At 38.6% G+C, this 20,006-nt stretch overlaps 1 protein-coding gene across 1 annotated transcript; it reads right to left on the bottom strand.

Annotated features, from left to right (window-relative positions):
- Positions 1 to 5,021: 5,021 nt before the first annotated feature.
- Positions 5,022 to 19,200, bottom strand: LOC117938782 (sodium- and chloride-dependent betaine transporter-like). The gene is made up of 15 exons (XM_034863646.1): positions 18,972 to 19,200; positions 18,225 to 18,359; positions 17,650 to 17,790; positions 17,301 to 17,421; positions 16,579 to 16,632; positions 15,788 to 15,917; positions 14,449 to 14,583; positions 12,386 to 12,489; positions 12,167 to 12,291; positions 11,215 to 11,327; positions 11,006 to 11,143; positions 10,271 to 10,373; positions 7,240 to 7,340; positions 6,239 to 6,385; positions 5,022 to 5,653 (listed from the first exon to the last, which is right to left on the bottom strand). Exons 1-15 carry the CDS (start codon positions 19,159 to 19,161, stop codon positions 5,486 to 5,488), a joined length of 1,905 nt encoding a protein of 634 aa, XP_034719537.1. The 5' UTR covers positions 19,162 to 19,200; the 3' UTR covers positions 5,022 to 5,485.
- Positions 19,201 to 20,006: the final 806 nt, after the last annotated feature.

The following is a 20,006-nucleotide window of genomic DNA, read 5'->3' as shown; positions in this document are numbered from 1 at the left end:
AATGCCGGTCTGTCAGTTAATCAGTCCACCACTTCGGTCCACCTAAAATATCTCAATAATAATTGGATGGATTGCCATGACATTTTATGTGATGTTCATGTAAAATGTATACAATCACATGTTGTATATGTTTTCCAGATGATATATCTTAATGATGACACTGTGGCCCCCTGACTTTTTGTCTGAAGCCACTAACAAATCTAAGTTTAAACTTATCTAAAAAAATATCTCAACATCTACTGGCTGGCCCGGCACACATTCTATGTTAATAATTTTGGTGATCACTAACTTTACCTCTAGTGTCACCAGCAGGTGGAAATGTTTTTAGTGTATGACAAAATACCTGCAAACAAACAACAGTCCCATCTGCCTCGGCTGCACATTATGTGTTTACCTAATTCATATCAGCATGCTAACATTCTTAAATAAGAGGGTGCCATTGTAAATGTTCAACCTGCTGACCATCAGCATGTTAGAATCGTCACGTTGAGCTTGTTAGCATGCTGACGTTAGCATTTAACACAGAACCGATTCATTCAACATCTTTCAGGGCCGATTCTAGAGTAATAAAACCACAGTTAAATTGCTAAACACAGCAGTAATAAGACAATGTATACAGAACCAAACTAATGCAGTTACTGCAACAGCTTATTTTTGGTGAATGAAAGTGCTATGGTCAATACATCATAAAAGTAGTACATCTAATTTTGATTCAGTTTATGATGTGTGCAAGTAACCATATAACAGAAATGAGCAACTGTTTAGAAAATAAACTGAGCTGTGTTTAATTCACAACACGTGTCATGGTCTGTGAATCACTGCAGGGGTTATTATAAAACACGGAACACCCAGCGGCGATTGGCATGCGTAGAGAGGAGGCTGATATTACCAACATTTTCATCCTGTAATGCAGTAGGACAGTGCATGGCACATGCATACAAGGACAAACGTGGGGCGAGGCGCACATCAGAGAGACCATGATTGTGTTTTATGACAGAGAAAAGATTAAAGATGATGAGGCAGGCATGTTGTGATAAATCATCGCAAATAATGAGAAAGGGGTTTATAAATGAGTTGGGAGGCAGAATGTAAAAAATAGCGGCAAGTTGACAAGTTGCAGTAAAGCCTGGGTAGATAAGAAGGGAATGAGATAAAAAGATACAAAGAAACTGAAAAATGATGCAGAGGAAGATTGTCCCATTGCTGAAGATAAAAACTTAAAGAGATAAGGCATCTTAATTTATGTCTTGTGTCTTAATTTACAGTTTGCCTGATACATAGGTGCAGTTGAGTTTCAAAGGCGTCACTGCAGAGTGTGCTATTCCTCCCTGGAGATCTGTCAACCACCTAATTCTCCTAGTTTCATTTTGCTCATCTTTTATTACTGCTGAGTCAGGTTTTATCATTCAATTTGTCTCAAATCAATGCAACCTTGATATACGCTAAGTCACGGTCCTTAGTATGCCCCAAAATAAATTGCATCAAGACACTGTCACCATAAACACCCCAAATAAGCACACAAGCAGAAATACAATCAAATGGTCGACTGAAAGATAAGGTCAGACATTTGTTTTTTCCTTTCTCATCTCTCACTCTGTGGGAATTCAATTGATGCTGAGTGCGGTAAATTAAAGCAAAAGCTTTACTAAACACCGATGGAGATGTACTGTATGGCTATAACTATAGCACAGAGTGATGCATGTCCTGGCGACAATGTCATTCACTGACATGTATTCAACACATGAAACAAACACATTATTTTCCAATGTTCTATCAACTGGCACTTGCTCCCTCTTCTTCTGCAACAGTTTTATTGGCACCCAACTGGAGAATTAGGACCACCAAACGTTTCTCAATTTAGTAATATTAATGATACATTTTATTTAACAGCGCCTTTCTAAACACTAAAGGTCACTTTACAGACAATAAAAGACAGATACAGGGAACAGAAAAGTATAAAAAGACATGGACAGGATGACAGGAACAGTGTATTTATAAATTAGCAAGCTGGAACAGAAGATTTGCCCAACTTGTAATATTCCCAAAACAGTAGTGGATGAAAATTCTAATTCACATGCGATTTTTTTGGCAGATCTTTCTTGAAAATACGTCACGATTGTGTTAAAAACACAACATCCAAAGAAGTAGTTTTGTGTCCTACATTAGTTTTGCCGCCAGTTTAGAAAAACTCTTGACAGTAGAAAAGCTCTTCATTGTTTTTATTGAAATCTAATATCTGATCTAAGGCTTATATGTTTAACATGCAATGTCTTTTAATCAGATTGCCTACTGCATTTGCAATTAAAAGGTCTTGTTAAGATATCACTAATTACCTGACAAGATAACAATTACCATTCAGCTCCATGCTATTAATTAGCCTATGACAATATGACACTGCCCATAGAAAATCTATCATCTGATCATGCAGAACAAAAGCCAATGCGATTTTCATTAAAAAAAAAAAATTATAATCCCCTTAAAGGAAGAAATTCAACTAACAACTGTTTTTTTTAAGCTTTATACCGGTCCACGTGCAGGTAATACCCACAACCACAGAGCCTGGCAGCCGCATATTAAACGAATAATGTGTGATACCCAGGTTAAAAACATGTGTTCTTTTTCATGCTTTCATTTGTAATATATAACGTTTTTTTAAAATCGTGTACAATTACATCTGCAAACAGTATTGAATATTTGAAAGAGACAAAAAGGCAGACACTCATCATCACTAATTATTGTCTAGTGGTCAAGACCGTTGGCTCTGAGATAGTTTGAAAACATAGTGTGATCAAATCGTTTCAAATCAAAAATGAAGTGTCTTGATTATAATTACAAATGCAGACAACACCAGTCGAGGGTTTCCTGTGCCAAATGCCTTGAAGCGGTTTACTCAGTTGAACATGATGTTTTTTTTTGTAGATACAATCACATCTAGAGATTCTTTTAGGTGATTTATTTTTTTTATTTTTGTCTACTCTTCCTTCTCTTACTTCATCAGCTTGAAGATAATCAGACTCAAGGTTGGACGATGACTTAACAAAAAAACCTAAGATTTTATTTTACTGGTTGAAAACCGAAAGAAAATATAACTTAAACCAAAGCAAGCGGTATGAAGGCAGTAAGTCCCAGGGATCTGAATCTCCTTGAACGTTTCTGCAGGGAGACGCTGGGCAAACTAGTAGATTGCAAGACATGGTAATAATACAAACCATACAAAAATACTGTGGGGGACTTCAGAACCATATGGTTTCTCTTAGGCTTACTTTTAGGGAATATACTTTTTAACTCGGGGTTCCTTATTTACCAGTTCCCACCCAACAAATGAGAATGTCGACTGGTAAATGTCAACGTTTACCAGTCAAGGAAGGAAAGACATTATCATGTTGTATTACGGGAAATGTAGGTCAGTGTTTCTGGAGTTTGAACATGTAGGCTTCTGTTGCTTCGATTTTGACCATTTCTTTTTTAAATCCATTTCTTGTGAGTCCCCAAATGTACAATGAACAGTAAGTACAATACTAAACTGCTGAAGTACTCCTTTAATGTAGCTGCAGTACCAACTCTAAGGTATTTTTAGGTACTTAATGGCTGCTATTGCAAAAAGATTAAAAAAAACATACATTTAGAATCAACACTTTTTTTAAACGTTACATAAAAAGATAAAAATGATCTCATTGTAATCGCTGTTTCCATTGATAACGTCCCATTTTGTTAATTATTCTGTATTTGTATGATGTGTAGATATAGTCAATTGTTGCCAATTGTTCAGGTTTTCCATCTCTGCTCATACTAGAATTGTTGCAGCGCTTGTGAACCTACAGTTCTATCTCCGCCCTCAGGCAACCTGCAGCTTCTAGCACCATCAATGTTCAAAACGGAGGCATGTATCTTCATAATCCTACCACTGTTTTCTATCACTTTAGGAACCTCTAATAGCGTCAAGTTGTTCATTTCTAACATCTTTTAAAAAGAAAAAAAGAAAACCAATGTCCAGGTGAAGATGCACTTGGTTGGCCATACTATTTCAGGACTGAGGTCATTCCCTGGTGTCTGGGGCGGGCTGGAGGCAGCTAGGGGGACAGGAGAGGTGGGAGGCAGCTGGCCGGAATTGTCAGTTAATTGAATGCCAGACTGGATCACACGAATGACTGAACTTGGCATTATGATGGAGCAAGTTCATGTTCACCAGTCACACATATTCTGTGACATCACACAGACACAGAGCACAGTCATTTTATGATTTTGTTTGACAAAAAGAATATAGAAAGCCATGCAGAGCTATGAAGTGTTTTTTTCGTGTTAAAAACCTCTGAAACATGAGATTCTTTCACCAAACTGACAAGGTGATCATCCTGAACATGTATTGAATGTCGATCCTGTGTGGTCATAAACTAATACGGCCAGAATCAAAAGAGACACCAGGATATATAGCATTTGGATACTTTTAATGGGATTAATTATGCACTAGGTATGAACACATATAATGAGTTGAAGATAATGTGCCTGCCTATTCTGAAACAAAAATTTGGCCTGTTTGGTTGAAGATATATGGAGGTATATGAATAATAAACACAATAATTGCCTCAATGGCAAAAGTAGTAAGTTGTGCTGCATACAAACATTAAATGTACATGCTAGTAAAAAAATAAAAAATAAACTAATCTAAACTAATTCTGCCTTTGTTTAGGATCAACATTGCAGCATGGAAGAGTTTTGTCTGCATTATGTATTTCATGAAAACAGCTGATACAATTTACAATTGCAAGTAAAACATAAAATAAATCAAATGTTCCAGATGAGTTTTTTAATGGGAAAATAAACCTTTTCAATACATCAAAATTTGTTTAAGGGTCTTTGTGAGTATGACTACATTTGTGAAAAAGTTGTTTAATGTCTTTTGTGGCACCAGAGGAAGCTGCCAGGAAGCAAACCAGACCGCTGTGGTCACATCCTCATCTCGCTTTGAGGCTAGCAACTCAAGGCTACATTAGCCGTTTCTCGTATGACACACTGACATTTTCGACCCAACTGTCAGCATTCAGATTGCATTGTGGGTAATGTACAGTAGGTGCCAGATTTTTAGGAGTATTGAGACAATGTTTGGAATAAAAAATATGTTATTTCTGGTTCTGTCCACTCAGAGTCCCACAGTATTGCAGTATGAGAGTGAAATCAGTGAAGTACTTTTGTAAGCCACTTACAGTAGATAGGATTATAGGTGTATAGAAAAATGTATATTGCATGGGAATTTTCCATTATTATTAATTCCAAAAATTAAGTATTAAAATACTAATGTACCAAAAAGATGTAATACAGCATAAAAACACAACCGTCCCTGAATACTCATGAAATGTGTAAACCTTTGAACAATTTTGCATTTGACTAAAAAATACATGTTTTTTGTTTTGTTGTTGTGACATATTTCTACAATTCAATTGATGACATCTACGCACAACTTTGCTGCAGGTCTGTTCATCAGTGACCATCAAACCATGCTGGCTTCCTCCATCACCAGCTTGTCGTTGCTTTCCTCCACATGTCTGTTTGCCTTCAACTGTGCCTTGAAGATGACGTTGTTACACAGTGTGAGAATTGGCTTGTGCGGTTGAGCCTGACGCAGATCACTGGATGGTGTAGTCATTTTTTGTCGATTCTGATTGTTAGGAGGGAAATGCAATTAAAACACAATGTTATGAAACATTAGTCTCGGTTTGCCAGACCAGCCTCTACATGCTGCGGAGGAGGATCTGGCTAGTCCACACAGCTATCCAAGTTGGGTGAAAAACGTGCTCTGGTGTATTGGCATTTCTTGAAAACAGTCACAATCATAAGCTCTGCACGGAACCGCTGCAAAATACCCTCAGGAAGGAACTTGTTTTGGTGTAACATGTACGTTCAAAAGTCGTATTAGTCGTGCAAGAGAATACTCTCGTTTAACAGATAGTCTAGCTGGCTGTCTCAATTAACCCTGCAGAGATCTGAGGAGCAGGTATAGCAACCATAGTCATCGTAAATCCACCGGACTTTGAAATTCCAACACAAAGAAAGCGGAAGGAAACGGACATCGGTGAAAAGACATGCATCCAGCGGGATTTCCAACAGCACAGGAGCAATCCCGGAAGTGGAACGTCAACAATATAGACTATGAAACATGCACCCATCACAGTACAACAGTTAAGTGCTCAGAAAATTGACAACTTCAAATACAAATTGAGACAATTGTGACAAATTCACTCACCTTACAGAGTGAGATCAAAAAGAAAACTGGGATGCAAATCAGTGGAGTGATGATAAGTAGCGCTCCAAATATGTCACCCCAGATGCCAGGTTTATAACCGTACACAATGAGACTCTGTGATTGGGTTAGGTCATACAGCAGTGTGACCTAGGGGACAAGAAAGGGTCATGTTAGAGGGCTTACTTGAATAAAGTGCTGTATAGAAAGAAGTGGAACGTAAGCTCTCTCAAAGTAAATATAATAAAATCCTCTGTTTAAAATCACACTTGAATCAAATGGTGAAAAACTTAAATGTTATCAACATTTTGAATCAGGTAAATAGGCACATGCAATTATGGGGCGTTTCTCCAACTTGCAAAGGCTTAGCTTCTGCTAATAGTTCATCTCTCTATATCATTTATCTACAGGTTTCATTTCAACTTCAGGTTGATGAGAGCTGTGACAAAACCAAAACAATGAGCTGACAGAAAAAGACAAATCTGTGCAATAATCATCCACATTTTCAACTAGGCTACTACACGGTAATACTGTGAACTACGAGGCAGAAGGAAAAAAACAAACAGAAAATGGACAGCATTTGTGTATCATAAATTGTATTTGATTTGTGTGGCTTAAACACACCAGTATGCTCCTTAAACTGACTTGTCGACTCCTGTTGAGAATGAATATGCCTGCTGAACCTTCTGATGTTGTACTCATCACGCAGTGAAGTGTGTTTTAAAACCGATGAGTCCACTTCTCACCTTTTCTTTACCATATGTGAGCTCAAGCATAAATACTGATGTGACAAAATAAAGTATGTGAAACGCTCGGCAAAGACAGTGAGGCCAGGAGAGAAGGGGAACAGGAAGAAAAAAGATAAGGGGCAGCAAAAGATCTGTGTTCAGGAGTGATATAAGGTAGACTATAATAAATACACATGAAACCATGAATGGAAATAGACATTAAGAGTAGATGGATCAATAAGAGAGAGAGATGTGACACAGGTGTGACTATCTCACCCCACAGATGAGCGGCGTGATGAACAGCCAGCAGTACTTCAACACGGGAAATGGTAGGTACCCGATCATGTCCTTAATGTTGTCATAGAAACGGTCTGCACCTGCAAAGTCATGGACGGGAGGGGTTAGTCGATCAAGGGGCACAAAATGTTTTGTTTTACAGGGAAGACTCTTAAACACATGGGACCACCTGACTGAGATGGTGAAGCCTCAGCTTTGTGACATCCAGTGGTATTTCTTTTTCTTTTCTTTACACAGGTTGTTTCTTACCCTCTCATGCAGAGATCTTCAACAGGGGGTCCAGGACCCCTAAGGGGTCATTTTTAAAATAATAAAAAGACTCCAAGATCAGCCTTTAGGGGGCGCTGTAGCAAAATGATATTCACCGACGTTTGCCTCCCCACATTATGCTTTGGGTCCCGCTTTCGTGCGCTTCCTGGATCATCTTTCAGTTGTAGTTATAATTGCAGCTATGCATTTAGAAAAATGGCATAAGTAACATCATTTAACATATCCTTTTGGTTTTTATTTTGGTTGCAAACTATTAAATGTCTGTGTTGTTCAGATGTGTCATCTGGTTTGTGGCTAGGGAACATGTAATTTGATGTTTTGACACACAATGGAAAATAAGTGAACAACTAGTAAGGAGGTAGGGAGGGAAGAGGAAGAAGAAAAACCTCCAAATGAACAAAAAGCATGTATCCAGTCCAAATTTGATCTCAGTAAAAATCAAGTCGTTCAAATGAGGAGAAAAAGGAAGACTGCAGTGGTCTGTGGAGGAGGAGTGAACGAGGAGGAAGACTGAGATGGAGATGAGAAAGCTGCTCACCTTGAGCTGCAAAGGAGTGGAGAAGAAGAACCACAGAAAGAAGGAGAGACATTAAAAACAAACTGATATTAGATTAGTCGGGTGCATGACCTGGCTGATGGAATAACATCCACGGATTGATTTTTTCGCAAATGCACAATAAAGGAATGAGTTGTCGAACCCATTTAGGAAAGCAGACACGACTCCAAAAATGGTACACTAATCAACCCCTGAAACTAATGTGAGTGTAGGAGGAAAGTGAGTGGCCTCGTTTAAATTTGGGTGAGGAAGTTTCTTCTCACGTAACACAGACTCACTCTGAAGAGGCAGAGAGGCTGAACAAATGGCTAAACAACAAAGCCGGGATGAGGAAGCAGCTACGGAAACAGATTGATATCTCACTCTGCATCACTGTGCAGTAGCAGATGTGTAGCTGCCTCGATCCTGATTCTAAACCCCAATGGTCAGGACTTTTCATGAGAGCTCTTCCTAGGAATATGCCTTCAGTTCCATGAAGGAATTGCTTGTCTTGAGAAAAGAATGCAATGCATATGCGCTGAGAGATGAGTTGTACATATCGTAATGTAATAACTTAATAACCTAATACTATTTATCCCAGTATCCTTGCACTATGCTCCATATTTAAATATTTTTTATTGAACTCTGTTCACTCATGCCTCTAAATTGCTCTGTTTAAAGTATGTATATATTGTGTGTACATATTAGTTTGTATATGTTTGTTTTGGTTGTTTTGTGTGTGAGCACAGTGTGAGCAACGATGCTCCAAAGAAACATTCCTCGTATGTGTCCTCATACCTGGCAAATAAAGCTGATTCTGATTCTGAATTATAAGAAGAGAGGAATTCTCCACCAACATGTTGTAATTTAGCCTGTAATACTGCTGATAATGAAGGAGCTGGAAGAAGATTTACTAGAAATGATGGCTGAGCAGGACTGCAATATGGAAATGGAGAATGCATATTTCTGACAAATTCTGACAAATCCTGACACATTTGAGGAGAAGAAACTAAAAAAAATGAATTAAATACTGCAGCAGGTGTTGCTTTTGGTTTCATTTCAGTAGATGGAGCACTGATCCTTCTAGCCGAAGATACTCTCTGCAAACAACCATTACGCTCAGCTGACAGACAGACTGAGTTGTTGAATAAAACAGAGAAATACCTCATGTTCTGATTATTCACCTCACTACAACTGTAATGTACTGTAGGTGAGTTATAAGTTAGGTCATTGTAACCTCATGTAACAGCAAGGCTGTTAAGAGTATCAAACATGGTTGTGTCAAAATAAAATGCAAGATAATAGGAATAAGAGTCTGCAGCTATGTCACTATGGCCTGTTTGGTTATAGATATATAGAGGTCTACTCTTAAATAAGTCATCACATATACGTGTTTTACCATTGCCATGGTAAAATCCTTGGTTTTGATGGTACATTCCTGTATACAGTACACTTTCAGTTATTACAGGAGACATTACTTGTTTCTTTTGTGCATGTCTCTATCATTATATTCAGTATTTCAGTTGACTAACTACAAAGTAAAGTTGAGGGTGATGGAATGATATTAGCCTCGCAGGGATTTGCCCAAAGTAATTTGGGACACAAATTGACCCAATGATGGTGCAAAAGTTAAAGTCAGGTGATCACCAGAGTCGTTAGGATTCATTGTCTGGGCACCATGACAAAGAGAAACGATTTACTGAAGCCTCTGAAAAAAGTGCACACAAAGCAAGGACACAGTGTTTTCACAGATCCTCTTCTTACAGACGCCTTAAGAAGAGTGCATCTGCAGTATATGTGGTGTTTTATGCATTATTATGAGTAAGGGGGAGGGGGGTAGGAACTCACTATAGATCCTCTAAAAGAAAAATAAACACAGGATCCTGTTATCTTTTCAAACTCATCAAAATGTCCTTTCTTTTGTTGGTAGAGCTCTTTCAATGTAAAAATTAAACTGTGGCTATCAGAAGCTGGCTTCTTACAGATAAGATTGCACAGATACAGGAAGTTCATTACACATATGAAACACGTTCCTTTGTTGGCAAAATGTTAGACCTTAAAGTAAAAGGCTTTAGATATTTAGATCTTTCGAAATTATTTAAAGTTAGTAAAAGACTTGTGTGTTGAGGAGCAGTGCAGCGGTAGTTCACCGTTACATGCAGTTCATTGTAAGTAAGCATGTAGTGCAGTGAGGGTTAGCTTTACCATACACCCAGGCAATGATAATGGTCTCAAAACAGGCGATCATGAGGATGGTGGTTCCACTCGGACCGTAGGTGTCAATCAGCCGGAAAAGGACTATCCCTCCCTGAAACATAAGGAGAAAAACACAAAACAAAACAAAATTAAATAAAAGGACTTTTCTGCTATTTCCTGTGCGCCAGTTCACGAGATTACCACAACTGTTATACATCGGGAAATTTAATTCTTAAATAAAGTGTAGCATAAAGTGTGTGTTCTATTAACAATTTTACCAATTCCATTTTGCCTTACACCACCCATTTGAAAATAAATTATAATAAAAACACCGCAAGTTTATGCTTTGTTTGAGTTAGTTTTTTTTAAGGAACACAAAGAGTTTACGGCCATGCTAGCAGTTATGTGAGGCTACGCTGATGCTTTGATGTGCATGTTAACATGCTGATGTTTAGCAAGTATGTTCATTATCTTTGTTTAGCATGCTCATATTTGCCAATTAGCACTAAACACCAACTACAGCTGCTTTTTTAAAAGGTATTTGGTCATGAGCTAAAGTTTAAAATAAAAAACATATATACCTAAATCTGGTGCTTAATGAAAAACTAAGTCCAGAAATTTGAGCTCTGCTATCTATCACACAGCACTGCACATGTGAATCTACATGTTGTCACCTGAATTATTTGCATTATCTTATGTTTAGAATCTTTAATCCAACATCCTGTTACTCTCTCTGCTGCATACCTCAGAGATGAGTGGCAACCCCAGTAGAAAACAGGAAGCGGCGATGACCAGAGCCAGGACCTCTCTGCCGCCCTTTCTTCTCAGCTGACGTGGGAACATGTCTGTGATGGCTGTGGCCAGGCTCTCCACACACACAAACTGTGAGGACAGACACAGATTATTTGTGGATGTAACGTGATACTGAAACACTGATGCATTACGTGCAATACCTGAGTGTCCAGGCCTAGGAAGAGGACCATGAGGAAGAAGAGCACAGCCCAGAACGATGGGGCCGGCAGCAACGACAGAGCCCTTGGATACACTATGAAGACCAGACCAGGACCTGTAGAACACATGACAATGCAGCTATGAACACATGAGAGTGTGCTGCAAAATGTAACCCTGCATAATGTTGGGAAAGAAAAATATTTGTTGTACTAATTATCTTGTGACCCCTTTGACTATTAATAACTTAAGATCAACATTTTCCTTGCTAAATGCTTTCCAAAACAAAATAAAAAACTAATTAAATCACACCACAAAAATGACATAACCATAAAACAGATAACAACAAAAAAGGCAGAAGAAGGTACAACTTGTGCCACCAGAGCTTATACCAGAGTAAAAATCTTTTAACTGCGTGTAAACATAGACGCCATCTTGTGGACATTGTTGGTTATTGTTGCCACTGCCAGAATTGAAGCCACTGTGCAATGGAGCTGCAGCGTTTAGTAGATTGTTCAAGTCAAAATTAATGGGCAGCTATTTTGATAATCAAACTAATTATGTTATATATACATATATATATATATATACATTATATATATATATATATATATATATATATATATATATATATATATATATATATATATATATATACATTATATATAAATTATATTAATTTAATCTATATTCATCTTTTATTAATATCATACACTTGCTGTTTCCGGCTTCTTAAAATAAGGATGTAATGCTTTTTCATATTCTGTACATGACATATAATCTTTTATTATTGTTGTTTAGACAAAACAACAACAAAGACATTTGAAGATGCTCGAAAAAACATTTTTGCAGATTAATCAATACTGAAAAGGATATATTAATTGCAGTCCAACGATGCAAATGGAATACAGCAGCTGCTTTGAGATATTTCAGATCCAACAAATAGAACGAACGCACCACTAGAAACGACTTCACTCATCGGGACACCCATGTCATGAGCCATGAATCCCAGCACCGAGAACACAGCAAAACCAGCAAAGATACTGGTGGCACTGTTCAGGCAACATAGGGCCAGACAATCCCTACAACACACCAAGAACAAGAGCCTGCGATGTCAAAGAGCACATGAATGTGAAACTGTAAATGTGCCGATGTGCTGTGTGTGAGGACACCGACCTGTAGCAGTTGTTGTTGTATTTGTTGTAGCTGCCCAGAGCGGTCAGTACTCCCTGACACACGGCGAAGGAGAAGAACACTTGAGTCCCTGCATCGCGCCATATCTACAGTGGAGTGGGTAAGACATTGACAGCTGAAACATTTGAAGGTTGAAATTGTTCAGATAACCCAGAAGATATGCTTTTAATTAACTTCTTTCCTTACAGAGCAATCAAAAAAGAACTTGCCAGCATCAATTATGATACAATTTCTGTGATTGTGTGACTGTGTTGACATTTTTTATTGATTTTGCATCCTTTTTTTGTGTTCCTGCATTTACAAATGTGACTGAGTGTGCACTACATATACGTTTGTGTTTCTGTTTGTGTCAGTCCATGTTGGTGGGTGTGGGGGCGGGTTTGTTGACATGAATGTCAGTCTGCAGGCCTTCGTTTTAACCGCATCTGGTTAACATTAGAGTCTTACCCAGTAAAAAAAAAAGCTATATACAGGCCCCTACTCTGGTCCTGTGGTGGGCCTGATTTTTTCCCAGCCTCAGGTCAGAAATGAACGCCTCAGTCTGTTAAGAAGGATCTTAACATCTGACACTGGACAAAGAGGAAGCTTTTGTGTCATTAGAAAGCATGCGTTTTATTTTGAAGTCCTCTTAGCTGCTCTGGATACAGATTCACACATGCACAAAGACACAGAGACAAAAGGAGACACATTCACACATTAAACAGACCCCAGATTCAGGCCAGAACTCCATTGTATCTGGGCTTCAAGTTACACCATCGGCATGCTAAAGCAGCACTTATAAGAAACATCTGTTTTCAGATCTGGTTTCAAGAGCATTTAGCATTGCATTACTCTGCTTTTTGACCCATAACTGCTTTCACAGGCTTTCGACATATGCCAAAAGACATTCTCACAGTTGTTCCCTTTACTTCCTTCCATGATTACATGCTGAGATTCCCACAATGGTTCAGAGCTGTATGAGTAGGTGTTCTTACAATAACAGGACTAAATCAGATTATCAGAGTTCAAGTAAATTGTAGGATGCATCCAAATGATGATGCAATCAGAGTTCACTGAAATTGTTCCTCGTACCATTTCATGTGATAAATAAAAAAATTATTCACTGAAAAAGAAACATAAAAAACAACTTCCACAAGCAAATATCTTTACCAGTCACAAGAATGTTCATGGAAACATATGTATGCACATCAACATGCCCACAGAACAAAAAGGAAGAGACTCCCCTCAAAGACATGGTTGTCTGAGAGTTACTGCCATCTGGTTATTACATTTGACCCCTGAAGTCCTGCAGTGAGTTGTCAAGAGGAAGACAGAGATAGAGAGAGAAGCAGGGGGAGGGGAAAGGAGAGGGGTGACGACCTGTTTGGTGGGAGAAAGAGTCCTCTTTCTTAATTTGTTGCTGTAGAAACAGAGGCTGTTGTTGTGCAGGAGCATGCGTCCACAATTCACCCTTCTGTTTTTGTATCTGCTGTAGGAATGTAATGCACAGGAATGCACAGTGTGCTCATTTTTTGTAAATAAAATCATTGTTTTTCAATTTTGGTAAATTGCTGGCTTCAGTTTAAGCTTAAAGCAAATTGAATAGATTTTTTAATGAGGTAAATACACCTTTAAAATGTGTTAGAAATTTCCCATGGAAAGAGATGGTTTTTACTCCTGTGTGATGATGTTACAGTAGTCGAGTGGGAAGCTTTCTTTGACAAAGTTATCACTGAAAAATGATCCTGGTTTACTTTTCTTGTTAAGACTCGGCCTTGGGACCGGATGCAAGATTTAAAGCAAAGAGAGAAGAGAAAAAGAGGGGGGGGGGGACTCTGTTTAACAGGACACTGTATTCCTCCTGTTTTGAACACAGAGGAATCAACAGAGGGAGAGAAGCATTGAGAAACAAAGAGACAGAGGATGTTCTGGTTGGTTGTGAGGTTGAGTTCTAGAGCCTGTTTCTGCACGTTCACTGAATTTCTATACTTTGCGTCGTGTTTGTAATGTTGCTTTTCCAATGCAAACACCGTTAACAACAGTTGATGATGAAAGTGAGTTCTTACACCTGGATCAGTGATCTTGCTGAAGTCAGGAGTGAGGTAATATCTCAGTCCCTCACCAGCTCCTGGGAGTGTCACTCCACGGATGAAAAGGATCAACAGCATCAGGTAGGGGAATGTAGCAGTGAAGTAAACCACCTATAAACACAAAAATTACACAAAAAAGACCGTAGGTCATGATTTCATGTGTACACTCAAAACACTCAAAAACATTAAAACTGTATGAAGTGATTTCTTTGGGCAGCAGAAACAAGCAGAAAACACAACACTAGTAACACCTTACACATTTGATATGACAAATGTATTGGCAAACAACTTTCTTTTTGCATATTCAGTGTATGCAAGTCCATTATACAGTCTCTCTTCCGGGCTTCCCGGATGTACAGTGTGGCTGTAATGTTTGGCCGGATGGCAGACATTCTGCTACCCTTTCACTATCTCGGCTATCTAGTTTGAAATGGCATCGCCAATGGCATCTGGGGCTCAGCGCAGACAAGCCAGAGCGTGTTTTGTCCTCTAACAGAATGTGAACATTGTGCAGCCAGACCATTCGTAAGCACTTTGGAAATAAGTTTGGCAATGCGAGACTAGGTCTCCATCAACTCATTGGTGACATTTCTGTCTCTTTAGCTGCTAAATGCTCCACTGTGTTGACCAGTTAGTCGCTAACTATGTCTGTCTGCCATTTGGTGCTGGGCAGGCAGCGTACTGTGGATATATCTGAGCTAATTTTGAAAACGCCTGCATGCCACTAGTTGGAAATGATGCTGAGTGGGGTGAGAATGAACCACGAAAGTGACACTGTGGTTACTGGTGACAGCTGCAAATATGTTTGCCTTGAGCGGCTACTCTGTCAGATGAGCAATGGAAGAAGAGCATCTCCTGTACATGTTTACAGTACACCCAAACACTACATGAGCATGCACATGCCCCAGCTTTTGTCTTCCACATCATGTCCAGTCCGTGCAAGCTTTGTTTTCTGTGGATCTCAGGAGAGTGGGTAAACAATTTAAATCCCAGAGAGGAAACTCAGACTCCACCAGTAAACATTACAGCTACTACAGTAAATAGAGAGGCATCGTAAACACGCATATCAAATGGCTATTGCTTAAACAATGTTGGGCCATAACTAGTTTAATTATATTCTAAATTAAAATCTTAAAAATTATAACTTGTGCACTATTGACCGTGGTTAAAAATCAATCACCTTTTTTCCTTGGTACATCTATAACAATCACATAGGAGTGAGGGTAGATGGAGATAAAGCAAGATGAGCTAAAGAATTCATATGGGTGCAACCTTAATATCCAGTAATGTGTAAGTATATAAAAGGAGTACCCACCTTTCCTGACGATTTGATTCCCTTAAAGATGCAGAAGTAACACATTATCCAGGCAAGCAGGAGACACACAGCCAGGTCCCAGTTTATCTTACCCAGGGACATGTCATCTGACATCCTTAACACACGGTTACTGTGGGGAAGACATCAGACATAAGAGCGCACGTACACAACTGCATCCACTGCAAATTCAGCACGATGAGTGCACAGATGGGCAACACATGTAAACACACTTTGTTTCTTCTTTGCTTTTTCCCACTTCAAATAAACACAGCCTGTTACAAATGCTTCATGACTGCACTGAAAGCTATATTTCCATTTAGTATGCCCATGACAGTGGGAATGCAATCAAATAGAGAAAAAGGGCTAACATACAACAGGGCCAACATCCTAAATACAGATGTCAACATCTGCCATGGTTTATTTTGGATGGCTTTGGTTTATATTATAGAAGCTGCAGGAAACAGAGCACATATTGTTCTCATTATGCAGCACCGTTGATTTCCCAATATCTGTTCTTAAAAAAAAATCAGGAGATTATCATGTGAAGAGCAGCAGCCATGTTGCAAAAATAACTACAAATGAGCAGAAAATAGCAATGTTTTGTCCGCATTAACATAATGTTCTCCAAGCACCTCAAAAGCAGCTATGTCCTCTTGGTATCTGGGAGGAATTAAAAACTATTGCTGAGGAATGTTCCACCCAAAGATAAGTACACTTGGGAGGATGATATTACCGTCTGCTGTTTTCTTATGTTTTAAGAAGATAAATGCATGAGTAAGTGTGTTTCTCACATCCAGAACTCCTCTTCCGGTGACCTGCCCGGCGGGAATGGGTCCATTTCACTCCTGGATGTAATAAAACACAAGCAAGTATGTGGAAGTAAGTTCAAATCAAATAATAATTTACAACAATGCTTCTTCATTGTTTTAGCTTTGTATAGTTGATCAATCAACGTAGTTTTATTTTCCAAACAGTGTCACATGGACAATTTATTAACAGTGTTTAAATGGATGTTAATATCACCATTATACAGAGCCAGGCTAGCCGTTCCTCCGTTTCCAGTCTTTATGCTAAGCTAACCGTCTGCTGGCTGTAGTTTTAGAATTACCGTATGAGAGTGGTATTCAATTTCTGATCTAACTCTCAGCAGAAAAGCAAATTAGCATATGTCTTGAAATGTCTGACTATTATGGCATTTTTCTACCATTGGACACCCCAGTTGTTTTTCTCAACCACTATTGAACGAAGGTTTGATGAGTCATTTAGATTTATTGGGTGTATTTTTCGAAGTTTTTATTAAAGAAACAGACGTAAGGACCTCCTGTTCTGTACACATGGAAGCATGGGTGAGTCACAAAGCTGCAACAACTACATCTATGAAAGCCAAGACTAATCCCTGTTTGTTACCATTCTTTTTATGTAACGCATCAATATGATGAATTCAGTACTTGTCATAAAATTATAAATTGTGAGAGTTCACCCAGTACAGTTTGACAACAAAGATGCAACTTACGTGAAAGTTAAATTCTCAAAGTAGTCAGGTGGTGAGGTGTTGTTGTAAAGAAACGACCAGTTGGAGCCAGGTTGAAACAAATGGGGGTTGGAAAAGACACTAGAGTGACTGTGACATGTCTCTAAAAGGTTAAAGAAAGAGAGAAGAAATGTTAGAATGCAAAGGAGAATTTCTTTGTGCTTCCCATCAAGTCTCTAAGAAAGTCAATAAGCTGAAACTTGTTAAAGCACCATTTGATCTTTCTATTATCCACTTTTTATTCCCGGCATAGGCACAATAAGCACACCGCTAGTCAAATACAAACGTGTTTAAACAAGCAAGCATTGATTTGTCACAAAACATGTCTTACCGGTGTTCCACCAGTTATCACATGTGGACCAGGGCAACGGGCTTTTGAAGGATTGATACAGGTAGAAGATGGCCCAGGCCAACACCACAATGTAGTAGATGTTCAGATAGAGCACAATAACTTGGGATGCAATCCCCAACCCTGCAAAAAACAATGAGGTATTTTTTTATTTTTTGTTAAAGTTCCTGGCTGATTTCTTCCTCTGTATAAGAATGCAACAGCTACAGTTAATCAGTGCCTCCAACACTGATATACACATGTGTACATACTAATGTTATTTAATAGAAAATGCTTATAGTTGTCAGAAAACTTTGATACAAGTCAAGAATATTTCAAAAGGCTAATCTGGTTTTGTTTTGGAGGATCTGGTTAGAAACATTGAAACATTTTAATGTATGCCTCATATTTTACTATTTGAATATATTCAGTGTATTCAAGCATGCAAAAAGCTATATATTTATTTATTTCCAGTAGCAATGAAGAAATAACTATAATGGCAAATATGCATTCCCTGCATGCCAACTGACTAATTCTTAGAGAAATACTGCAAAAATCTGTCTGAGTCTTGATTTTACCCTCAGACATGGGACATATCTTCCTCCAGGCGGTCACCCCGCCCTCACTGGTGTATTGTCCCAACGCCGTCTCCAGGAAGAACACAGGGATGCCGCAGAAGAAGAGGAACACAAAGTAGGGGATGAGGAAGACACCTGCATATACAATATCCATGAAGAAGAGTCACTTGTATGTGATGTAAAGCAGGGGTTCCACAAACATTGGCACGCTGCATACCAACAGATTAAAGGTTGATTATATAACTAGTTAAGTGGGATGAAAGAAGTGATGAAATAAATGATAGTGGTATTACACAAATTTTCATGTTACTTTGGAAAAATCTCAAGAACCCTGCCTAGAGAATCATGAACTTAGTTATTAAAGAACTGAGCAAAACAAAAGATGTATTTTGGAGATTAGTTATCTATACAGAACAGTTAAGCTCAAATGTCAAATTATGAAATGTTTTATGACTATGAGAACACCAATGGAAACCATTCTTGGAGTGAATCCAGTTTGCAATTAATATGATGACAAATAAAATATTTTTGAGTGACAGATGTGTAAATGACTTTACTCTCTCCCATTTTGTGAAACATGCATGCATTGACACATTGCAACATGCATATGTGTACAGACGCACACACACACACACACGCACACAATTACATGTTCAGTCTATCTTTTAGTTAACCTCGGCACCCATTTATTTTATATTGGGCAGCTGCCAGCAGAAATACCCCATATAGCCAAACCCGGTCTCTCACCTCCTCCATTCCTGTAGCACAGATAGGGAAAACGCCAAACATTCCCGAGGCCAATGATTTCTCCGGCCATTGAGAATATAAACTCCATGTTGTTGGCCCATTTTCCCCTCGGCTGAACTCCTTCCTCAGCTTCAACTTTATCTGGCTCAGAGACTCCAGCAGGAGCGCCTGTAGCTGTTTCCTCAGTCATGGTCTCTATGCACACATAATAAACACAAAATGCAAACCTGTTGCGTGTGGCGTTCTCTCCAGCTCGCCCATATACTGCATGCAGATATATACGATTTACAAATTAATTAATAGTTTTCATATTTATTCAAAGAGCTCACACTGCAGTCCATAAAGTCCTCTCCTCAGATTAGTCACAGCCACAAAACTCGAAATGCCATAACTGCAAACGACTTCTAAAGAAATAACTCGACGAACTGTAGTACAGATTGCAACAATTACACAATAAGAACACAACGAGGCATTTAGCCGCAATAGTTTCTTAAAATAAAAATGAATGCAGAAACTCACCCGTGAGCTTGAGGTGAGCAACAACTGAATGTGCAAAGTTTGAAGAAAAGCTTTACTATAAAGATGGGTGTGTCCTGATGGATACCACACAAACACACACGTACACACACACACACGCACACACACACACACACACACGCACACACACATATACACATATGGTTGTCCCACATGTGGGCATTCTTCATTGAAGTCTAGTCACGCAGGAACACACAAAGATCTAAGCTACGGAAGCGCACTGAAGCGTAATGCATTCACTTGGGAAAAGAATATTTTATTTTTTCTGAAATAATAATTACATGTAATTATATTAATTCAGAAAAACTGGACAACTTTTTTTTCTCAATGCATACAGCTGTTGCATGACGACTGTACGTGTCAACTATTCCCCCACTGCTGTTTGCTTTTAGTTCATAACTTAATGTTTTAAGTGCAAGCAATTTGTTAAACCACCATTTTTTTTTTCTTTTGCAATCATATATTTAATTTATATAATAGGTGCCCAGAGTACTGTGC

Source organism: Etheostoma cragini, chromosome 23, assembly GCF_013103735.1.
Source record: "Etheostoma cragini isolate CJK2018 chromosome 23, CSU_Ecrag_1.0, whole genome shotgun sequence".
NCBI lineage: Eukaryota > Metazoa > Chordata > Actinopteri > Perciformes > Percidae > Etheostoma > Etheostoma cragini.
The sequence above is the reverse complement of the archived record's forward strand: the minus strand, read 5'-3'. Positions and strand labels throughout refer to the sequence as shown.